General features: G+C 39.9%; 1 protein-coding gene across 1 annotated transcript in view; it reads left to right on the forward strand.

Moving 5' to 3' along the window:
• Positions 1-11,331, forward strand: part of ATP2B1 (ATPase plasma membrane Ca2+ transporting 1) — a gene marked incomplete at its 3' end in the record, with an annotated part of 72,973 nt that overhangs the window by 30,876 nt on the left and 30,766 nt on the right. The window contains exon 2 of the mRNA XM_006029296.3: positions 5,054-5,474. Coding sequence (XP_006029358.3) covers positions 5,270-5,474 — 205 coding nt within the window. The remainder of the gene's footprint in view (positions 1-5,053; positions 5,475-11,331) is intronic.

The following is an 11,331-nucleotide window of genomic DNA, read 5'->3' on the forward strand; positions in this document are numbered from 1 at the left end:
ACAATAACTAAAATATAGAATTAGCTGTACAATGGTAGTCATGGTTCAGTCAACTGACATGAAAATATTTCTACTTTGGTTTGGGTTAGGGTGCATTTTTACCAATGTGTGGTATTAAGATGCATAGCATAGTTCCAAACAAATCTGCAGATACTAGTTTAAGAGGCAAAACTGTTTTTTAGTGGTGACTTTCTAAGTTAAACTTGGGGAAGGTAATATTAGACTATCCCAAGAAAACAGCTGTGAACCCATTTTATATCTTGCAAAAAACAGGATTCGGGGGAAGGGGATGGATCTGGCTGGCAGTGGACTCCGTTTCACAACAACCCTTGCCTGCATGGGTGGGGCCAGTTTCCATGGAGACTCTAGCAGCAGCTGCACTGTGATAGTGCAGGGCTGGGGTTTCCATAGAGACTGGCCCCAGCAGCTCTGGCAGGGCATACAGCAGGGTGGGGAGCTACTCTGGGGCCAGGCTGGCATCTTGCAGCGGTGACGGGTGTGATCTGGAGCTGAGGCAGAGCCATGATCTGTGGCCAGTGTGCTCCCAGGTAGGGGTATGCAGGCAGTGGATAGTGGCTCTTCCTTGGTTCTGGACCACACTGTCAGTGCTGCAAGATCCAAGCCTGGCCACAGAGTAGCACCCCACCCTGCCAGCACTGCTGAGGCCAGTCTCCATAGAAACCCCTGTGCTATCACAGTGCGGCTGATGGGGTCTCCATGGAAACCACTTTGAGCCATGTGGGCAGGGGCTGCTGGGAAATGGAGTCCAGCTGCTGGCCAGATCCACCACTTTGCCCACCCTTGGCATAGGAAGATATTGTGGCTAAACTTGGCAAGGATTAGAGTCACGATTTAATTGTCTAAAATCATCTTTGGAAGAGTGAAATGTCACAGAATGGAGCTTTAATGCTTGGTTCTTCTCCCGGTCTGATGTGGGAACAGACTATGCCAAGTCTCCTACTTCAGAGTCCTGGGCTGTTCTCCATAACATCTGGTTAAGCTATTTCATGTACCGGACTAAATGGTACTGATCCTGTATGGCAGTCTGTTCCAGTCTTTACACAGGTAAAACTTTGATCCTTTTTATAGACCTGTGTCTTTGAGTGTCCAAAATATGAATTTTAATTGGCTTACTACTTCTATTAACAAGTACTTTCTAAAGCAGGGCCTGGCAACCTACAGTCTGGGCCAGATCCAGCCTGCAGAGGTTCTGTCTGAGCACAGGAGATTTGGCATGGATTGACACCATGCTGTCCATCTCCCCTGTCACAGAACCTGCTATTCTTGAATATCTGCACTTACTCTTGCTGCAGAGGAGATGGATCGGTGGTGATAAGTACAGGCAGCTGGTTGCTCCAAGGGGCAGACACTTGTCACCTGCAGCAAGAGCTAGGTCATAGAGGGTGGCCCACACTAGCAAAAGAGTGCCAACCCCTATTTTAAATCATTACTTTTTACATAGATTCCAGTTTAACAGTAATTTTGCTTAACTTTTTTTCTGCATAGCACTGTTGCCCCATATTTGTCTACTTGGAATCAAGGCATTACCATAGAATTTGAACAGAGATAATCCAATCATGTGTTGCCAGAAGGTAGTTTCTTATTGGTGAGACTCAGAGCACTTGTATGTACAAACTAATTCTCCTACAGCAGACTGCAACAACAAATTTAAGAACGGCTATTTTTAATGCATCAGAAAGACCTAATGCATCATAGACTATGGGATATCAGCTAAAGAAAAAGCGCACTAGTTCAGAGCTCTGCCCGTACAGAGTCACTAAAAGTGGAGGCATCTTACCTCTGTAGGCCAACCAGGGCTAATTCTGCACTAAAGGCATAATTGAGAAGACCAATGCTGGACATAGACTGGCTACTTGGTAGAGGCTACCATGCCATATTAACACTGCTTGGGGGCCGGGGGAAGAGGGCATAACTTTGTCTAAACAGTAACGGCAGTACCTGTAAAACACAAGCATCCGTCATCTTTCTGCCGTTCTGAATTGGGACTACAGAAGCTGAAACTTCTTAGTTTTTTGTTTTGTTTTTGTTTTTTTTAATAATGTACTTCTGGGTATTTCATAATCAGTCTTCTATTTTATTAGAGCACTTGATTACAACAAATGCCTTTTTACTTGTCTAGTTGCTTTTTCTGTCAGTGTGGATGCCAGGATCATACATGGGCAGTCACCAGCTGTTGCATAGCAACCTAGCTGTGCAGTGAAAATGTATGCATGCAGACTCCTATTCTTATAGCTGGTGTAGGTTGGGAGGTAAAGGGGATACTTATAGGCAGGCACAGTGGGGAGCCGTAGCTTTAATATGGCTAATAGGGTTGTGCAAAACTTTAGGAGCTGATTTTATTTGGAGGAGATTTGGCCGCCGAATCTCTGAATCGAATCAGGAGACCTATTAAAAGGTCTAGATCGAATCAGAAGCCCATGAATAGATTCTGAAGGCTTGCAACAAACAAGCTGAGAGGGTTGGGGTGATCTTCCATACATGGAAAAGGTTGCCCTCAGAAAGGGCTACTATCCCTGCTGTTATTCCTCTGAATCTTGCAAAAAAAAATGACAGGGTTTTTTTTTTTTTATAGGTATTTTATTAATTTTTTTTTTGTTTGTTTTTTGTTTTTTGTTTTTAGTCTATGGCCAAATCTCCAAATCGGCCAATTTTGAATTGGGACAATGATTTGAATTACTGTTGCTCTGAATTGGACGAATCCAAAGCAAATACTTGCTGCTTTGCACGGGCCTAATGGCTAATCATAGCGTGCACAAGTTACTAGAATCTCTCTTAATACAGAAAATCTTTAATCGCTTCAGTTCTTTGTAAGGGGAAAACTCTCAACGCTGCCATGAATGCTACTCCAGATTGCAGAAACCGTGTGCTTCTCTTTTGTTTTCAGTTTTGTTCTCTAGCATCTTGAATCCTCCTAAAGAAAAAAGGACCCTTCAGTTATCTTTTGTTTTCTAAAAAACAAAACAAACAATGGTGAGAGTAGATCATTGTAATCCATAAGGAGAACATGTAGACAGAAGTCCTTGGGTCTACTACTTTAGAAAACACCAATGTCTGCTACTTTGGTCAAATTGCACCATTTCACTTTTCCCTCTGCAAATGGGAAACTAGTGCTTGCCTGACTTCAAAACAAACTTTTGAAGTTTTTTAAGTTGTTGGTGTGTTGTTGTTTTTGTTGTTGTTGTGTTTTTTTTTTTTTTTTTTTTTAAATTGGGTATATATAAAAAATATTATGTCTGAGAGGTACATGATGAATGGGAGTATGGCCATTTGAATAGAGGGCTGTCATGTCAGAGCAATATTTGTTTGTCAGTTGCTGTTGTGAGTGGGAGCTCGATCCAACTCCTAAGCTACATTTTAAGGCCTGACTTTGATACCAGAGACCCTTTTTATAAATATGATCAGTGGTCTGCATTAGGGAATGCCTGGGGTGTTTTTTACATCTGATTTCTGGAATGCATGATTTCTTTTTTTTTTTTTTTTTTTAAATCTAGTTGCAGTTCTGTTTTTATTCTCAAAGGGGTGGGGTAGGTAAGGTAAAAGGCCTACACGTATTGAGGCTATCCCTTGTGTCTAGATTGCTGTTGCTTAGCTTTAGTATATCTAATATTTTTTTTACTGTAGAAAACTTTACCAAGGAAAACAGTATAGTCATACTAAAGTAAAATAATTGGACCCACTTTTAATTGAACAAATAAAATATAATTTGTGCTTAGACTACCGTATAGAAGGGAAAACAAGTGTTCAGTGCCTATGAGCTAGAAAATGGTCTTGTAGATTTGATTGGGCTCTAGCTTGCTTATGCCAGAGATAGAAGTGTGCCTTAAGCGCAGCACCAGGTTTTATTACATACCCACCCTCTAAGCAAGTTGCATTTTAATCTTGCAAAATTTGATGGCACTAAAGGAAATTACTGAATGTTGAAAGGACAAATGCACAGGGGTGTATGTGGTAGAGAAGAGTGCATATTTATCACTAGTGGGTCTTACTCTCAAAATTTGAGGATTGGTCAATAATCAAAGAGAACTTTTGCTTTAATTTGAGACTTGAACACTTCTCTTATGTGAGAGATGGTGGTTTTAGGGGTACCATGAGAACTTTTCATTACACTTCTGGTTGGTCTGCATTCTAGTGTTTTATATTGATGTCCTGGAAAAGGTGAGATTTGAGTGCTTTTATCTTTAAACAAAATGGAAGAGTCTGACTTAATTTTTCTACCACCCTTATTTGTTACTTAAAATTAGGGCCAAGTTTATAAGACTTCCAGGGTATAAGTACACAAATCTTTAAGTGCTGAAGAAGGAGCTAGTGACTTCTTGGCCAGTTTGCTGGTCATTACTGATGACTATTTTAAAGAGAAATACCAAGTTGTAGTGTGACTCCTGATCTAAAGGATCAAGTCAAAGCTGTGTACATTTGTGACATCTGTGGGTACATCTACACATGTGCTTAACTGGGCAGTAGACTTATTTTGCTGCAGTATAAAATATTACAGCCTATGCATGCAGTGCTATTAGACTGCAGCAGACTGATTTTTACCATTATAAGCACAGCACTATTTTATGGACAGTACTATCTTATGGCAATCAAAATTTAACTGTGCCTAAATGCACTTGTAAACACTGACCTGGGCATAAATTGCACCCAGTTAGCGAAGGCACCAGGGGGCCAGACCCCTGCCTGCTGCCTAGCTACACAACTCCGCTCTGTTGGGCACTCCGGTACCTCTGACAATAGCCTGGGGCTGACCCTCTCTCCCTTCTCCAAGCCTGTTGCCAGCCCTGCCCTGGCTCAAACTTCTGCAGTCCTAGGTGCACATGTAGATACTGCACCCAGGAGCAGTTGACTCCAATTCAGACTGCACCACAGTTTACTGAATTGCACTAATAGCACATGTGGATGCACCAATAAAACCTGATCTTGAGCAACACTTTCCTTCCTGTATATTTTAACTTTAATATTAAGTTTTAATAAAGTTAAATGGATTAAAGTTATTAAAATAATAAATAGCTGATTTGTCTCCTTCTTTTCCCAGACTGTACACCTTGTATCCTAAAGAGAAAAGGAGCTCACCATGGGACAACATTCAAGATACCTCTCTGAAAAGGATCTTTTCTTCGGGTGATATGCATTTACTCTGACTGTCTTTATATCTAAAGGATTATTTTCCTTTTTCCATTTGGAAATACTTCAAGTAGAAACTTTGTTCCTTTTTGGAAACGGTCTCCTCACATTAAGGATTGAATACATAATGGGCGATATGGCTAACAACTCAGTTGCATATAGTGGTGTAAAAAATGCTGTAAAAGAGGCTAATCATGGAGATTTTGGAATCACACTTGCTGAGCTTCGTGATCTTATGGAACTGCGAGCTACAGATGCATTGCATAAAATCCAAGAATGTTATGGAGATGTTTATGGTATATGTACAAGATTGAAAACTTCCCCAAATGAAGGTAAGCGTGATTATGACCAACATTGGTCCAAAAGATTTGATTTCTTCCACATGGGAAAGAGGTAATTAAGAAGTAACTTCATTTTGTTGTTCATAATGCTCTCGGAGCAGGCTTACTGCCCAGCATACAGTGAATAGTAAGGTTGGTTAACTATATCAATTTCTGTATTAAATGCAACTATTGCAAAACATAGCTTTTGAGAACTTTTAGGAGGAATACTCTAGTCAAGGTTTTTGGTGTTTCCACACTTATGGAATAGTTTTTTGTCAAACACCATGTGGTGAAGGTTCTTATTCAAAGTGCAAACCTATGCTTCTGCTTTTAGAGAAGTAACCAGCATTTCATAACTTGGTTCAATCTTATGCAGTATAAATCACAAACTCTACTTTTTGTTCTGATGCTGTGCTTACTAGTAATGTTCTCTGTATTGCCATCTAGTTGTTTTTTGGCTTACAGGCATGCATTGTGTGTTGTCTACACTTTTGAAAAAGGACCTCTTCATTTGAAGCATACTGAAGAGGTATATTGATTCAAAACATAAGATCAAACTCTTAATTAACAGATGTAGCTTTTTAAAGTCCACTTGCTATTGGCAACTCCTCAAATTGTAGTTTCAAACATTGTATCTGGTACTGACTTTGTAGCTAGTAAATATCTGTGTGTGCTTTTGTGAGATGATTTTAGAGTCGCTTAAAAATGGTGAGTCCAGATCTTTTCCTTTTTTTTTTTTTTTTTTTTCATTGCCACTTAACTGTTTTAAGCAGGTTTTGTAGAACCTTGATGAGGCTTATAAACTCAATGTGAGCTGCCATCACAAGATTAACATGATCTGTCTAGAGTAGGAACACTTTTTGTAGCATAGTTGCATAACTAAAAAAATTAAATTCTTATCACCTGTTGTCTCACCGGTGGGGGGGGAAGGGGAGTTAAATGAATGTTGCAACTCTTAATATTAATGGGCATATTCGTCTTATGTAACTTGATAGTATATTTAAGCAGCAACTGTCAGTCAAGATTTCTTTTTTGCATAAATAATTCAATTTATGCATAGTTTCATTTTAGAGCATCACTAAGTGCATGACTGCAGGTTGGGGGGAGGGGGAGAAGTGGGGCTTTGAATATGAATACTCCTATACAGTTTTTAGCTGCCATGTTCTGTTCAATTAAAATTATAGGTAACTTCATATTAGACATTGCAATCTTTATAATTAACTGAGATTTAATTACTGATATTACTAATAGGAACCAAAGAACAAACTGAAATTACTGGCGAGGTATAGACACTTCACTCTTACTGGTATAAGTGATCGAAAACTGATCTTTAATGGAACAAAAGTTTGGCACACAATAGGTCTATAGTTGTAACAGAGGACAGAAGTTTTGGCGTGCACAGACTAGTTTTAAAAATGGTGGAACCCAGTCTAAGACCCCCAGCAGGTGCATAACTTGGATCAATTCTGTATTGGGCTTTTTGAATGCTTGTACCTAGCCACTGCTAATTGTGTGATGGGAGTCCAATATAGGGAGCAAGCAAGTAAAACAGGAAGTGTATATCTGAGCAAAGAAGCTCTACATAAGGATGAACTGTTTGTGCACAAGTGAAGCTAGTCTGAGGTTAAAATAAGGCTTTCTTACACAATGTGCCATTTAACCTGGTGAGCAGTTCTCCATGGGGATGTTGTATAGTCTATTGGAAGATGTTGAATTGAAATCAGACGCCCATCCTAAAGCTTTTCACCAGAACTGAACTGAATTTCTTCCATGAAACAAACTGTAGTTTTCTGAAAATAGAATCAAACCCTGGCTAAATGCAACTAAAATGTGAAGTTGACCTTTTTTTACTCAAGTAATTGAGCTATAGACGAGACATCAGGCTGGGGCACACTTGCTAGGGAGTTGTATAGCAAGGCACACTACCTGCATGCAAAATAAACTGAAATTTTTTTTTTTAATGTAAAAGGCACACTTCCTTTTGGAAGTGTGGCTACAACTGTCTCATGCCCCTTGCTTTAAGCTTTCCAGTAAGCTTAAAGTAAGCCAGTGTATATTATGGTAGGACACCAGTGCTGTTGGACATCTTGAAATCAGGACAACCCACAACACTTGCAGTGGTGGTAGTAGTAGTAGTTCCTGTAAAGTCAATGGCTGAAGAACTGTAGAAAGCCTGGTAGGGAGGGACCTCTGGAGGTCATCTTAGTCCAGTTTTCTGTTCAGGAAAGGATCATTGTCTCTAAGTATTCCACAGCTGTTTAACTGTCTGTCTTCTAGAAGACCAAATGTGAGCCCACAATCTCTTACATAAACTATTCTACTACTAAACTACCATCAGTTAAGATTTTTTTTTCTAATATCAAATCTGCTTCTCCTTTGCAATTTTTAAGCCTATGTTCACAGGACAAGAAACAGTAATTGATGATACTCTTCATAATGGCCATTTTAAAAGGCCTATCAGGTCCTTCCTTTTTTAGTTGTCTGGAAAAGGAACTAAACCTTTTGTCAGATTTTCTAGGCGTCCAGTAACTGTCCACATCTCATGAAGTGCAGTGCCCAAAACTTCATGGCTTACAGGCATGCGTTGTGCCTGTAAGCCATGTGCCTCCAGTGTACTAACACAGAATAAATTGCTTACCCTGACAGGCATTTGATATGCTTGTTGAGTTTTTCTCAGCATTCTTTTTTTTAATAGTATACTTGCTCCTTGCTTGCTATGCAGTATCTTGGTGTCCTTCTTCAGTACTGTTCCCAGGGCACTCGTTTTTGTATTTGTGCTCTTTTCTTTCTAAGAACAACACTTTATCCTTGAATGAATTTCATCCTGTGTATTCACACTACTGCTAATTTGTAACGGTCACTTTTTGTCTTGGACCCAAAACCTTTTTTCATACCTCCAAGTTTTAAGCATTGTCCCCAGAATAGCCACTGGCTTGATTTTATTTTATTTTTTTAATGCAAATGGTTACATACTCACGTTTTTCAAGTATCTTCATCTGGACAGTATTTTCCTGGCTTCATGAAAGTGGTGTGGGAGGCAATTAAACCATACTAAACTCTTTGGTTTTGTTTTTAAGAGAGGAATAGGCAGTTTCAAACCCACTTTTTAAAGCACTGAAATTCTTCTTTTTCAAAAGTATGAAAGAGTCCTTATTGCACACAGTTTTGACTAATTCAGGTTTTGTTTTTGTTTTTGTTTTTTTTCTCTAGTCTTGGTAAGGTAGCTCACTTAAAGTTCTATTAGTTTTTTTTATCAACTACTGAATTCAAGGCAGAACTTATCAACCCTTGGTAAATCTGGGAATGTAGTTTAATGTGGCACAAGATTTGGCATGTCATAATTCCCAAACAAGTTTCTGCTGCATTGGCTTTCTACATGTACATTTTAAGGGAAGCGGTCTCCTTCCCCTGTTGCTTTTTGCTTGTTTTCTGGTTCTGATACTTATTTCATTGCCAATGGGTTTATTGAAAGATCAGGCATAACTTAACAGTAGTTTGGATTGTGAAGTAATGTAGAGTACAATCGATGTAAAGGAGAGTGTTATTTCCCATTATGCACGCTAAATGGGAAGGTAAAGAGAAGGTAGAATACTGGGGAGGAGGAAGAGGTGTTAAATATTGTGAAACAAGCCTCCAAGGTGAATAAAGAATTTTGACAGACTGTCTGGAGGTACACATTCAGTGTATTTCCATATTGAAGCTTTGCTGTGCTGTGTTGTCCTGCATAATTAGTAGAGCCTTGGTAGCCAATATACAGCTAATTCCTATAATTTCTTAGTCAAGTGGGTGGTTTGTATGAAGTCTTTTCTTTTAATGGAAATCAGGCTAACAAAGGAATTCGGCTTGCTTCAGCAGGTAATTGAACTAGCCATATTCTTACTACTCTTGCATTTACTTTTTTTAATTGTACTATGGAGTGTACCTATCCTTTGTTCTGCTGCAAACAGTTTCTCTACAGTACAGGTATAATCTTCCATTGTAACATTTGTGATGGCACAATTTCAATAATTGACCTCCTAGACAGTGCTCATATGGCCGTGGACTAGAGTACGTCAGAAATACTGATCATGGTAATAAACTTATCTCCAAAAAATAACCACCACAGTTCATACTGAATGGTTCCACAACCTAAAGGGACTCTGGTATAGTTGAGGGGTTTTCCCATTTCTTCTTTCCAAACATGTTAAGCCAGGTGTCATTGACATGTGACTTGGCTTTAGTTTGGCACTAAATGATTGATTTTTAACTTTTTTTTATTATTGGGTGAAGTTAATAACTGAAGGTACCAAGAACAAGTCATGTCTGACCAACCAGACTTCCTTCCATAAGGTGACAGACTGTGGTTGGGGGAAGAGCAATGGATGTTATTTAAAATCCTTGCTCAAGTAAAAGTGTGACATCTTGGGAGAGAACTATGATGGGAGACTAAGGAAATACACTAGATGAAACTACTGTAATATTTTAAAATGTAATATTTGTAAATACAAAACTACTTGGATCCTTATGCTCAACAGGTAGTAATTTAATGGCTCAGTGTCCAGTTCAGAGGAAGTATTAAGTAAGGTCTTTCCTAGATTCAATATTGTTTAACATGGATGTTGGGGTTGTGTGCTTAGCAAACTTGCTGGTGACGCCAAGTTGGATGGACGCTCTCTGCACTTGTCCATGTTGAATCTCATCTGACTGTAGAGTGGAAGCATGGTCTATCCAAGCCGTTCTGGATCCTAGCCCTACCTGCAAAGACCCACACTTGGGATGGTATGATTGTATGCACAGATACAGAATGAGGAATGGCTGGTTAGATCATAGTACTGCAGAGAAGGACCTGTGGGGTTACAGTAGACCATAAGCTGAATAAGAACCAACAGTACATTCTTTTTGCAAAAAAAAAAAAAAGACAACAGCATACTAGGTTGTATCAACAAGGGGGGTCACTCGGGAAGCCAGTCTTCTGTTCCTATTTGGTTTTGGGACCCATGCTTCGGGGAGGATGTGGAAAGTCCATAGGAGAGCAGCAAAAATGAGGTAAGACTTGCAAGGAAAGGCTGAAAGAACTAGGGTTATTTAGTCTGGAGAAGGGACTGAGGATGAAATTGAAAATGTCTTTCAAATATCTGAAGAGTGATTATGGAGAAGGGATGTTCTCTGTGGCTGTAGGTGACTAGACTAGGAGCAGTGGCCCCAAGCTATAGCAGGGGAAACTCCTCTTAAATTGGAGATTAGGAAGAACCTTCTGACTTAACCATAAGTACTAGAAATTTTTTACCCAGAAAAACTGGAATATTCATCCTTGAAAGTCTTTCAAGAGCAAGGCAGGCAGACACTTCCCTGGGATGATTGTCAGGGATCCTTCTGACTGACTTGAACAGGGGGATGGACTTGATGACCCAGGATCTTGGTTTTCCCTGATTTTTTTTTTTTTTCTTTCTCTTTTTTTTTTTTTTTCTTAAGAAATCACAAAATCTCTGACTTAAAAAACAACCCCCCACAAAATCTGGGATTTTAAAAGGAAACCTTCCCACCCCCCCCAGCCCTATTGGTGCCCCTCACCTCCCACCCACAGCTTCTGTTCCCCCAGCCCTGCCAGAGGGGGCCCTCAGTTGCCAGGGATATGGGGCCAGGGACTTACTTGGTGGGAGCTGCTGTCTAGGCTGCCTGGTGGCCACATGCATATAGGCACACATGGTACCCCCTGCCTAACCACCCTCTTCCCACTTTCCCCCAGCCCCCTGGTGGCTGGAATTTTGCCAGCCTGTAGAGGACTCATCACAACTGCAAAATCTGCAGGTTTCTCTGGTAAAATGAGAAATCCGTATTTGCTTCTAGTAAGAGGTGAAATCCACTGTTTTATTCTGCCTTTCTGTAG

The sequence above is a fragment of the Alligator sinensis genome, unplaced genomic scaffold (genome assembly GCF_000455745.1).
Source record: "Alligator sinensis unplaced genomic scaffold, ASM45574v1 scaffold141_2, whole genome shotgun sequence".
NCBI classification, from domain to species: domain Eukaryota; kingdom Metazoa; phylum Chordata; order Crocodylia; family Alligatoridae; genus Alligator; species Alligator sinensis.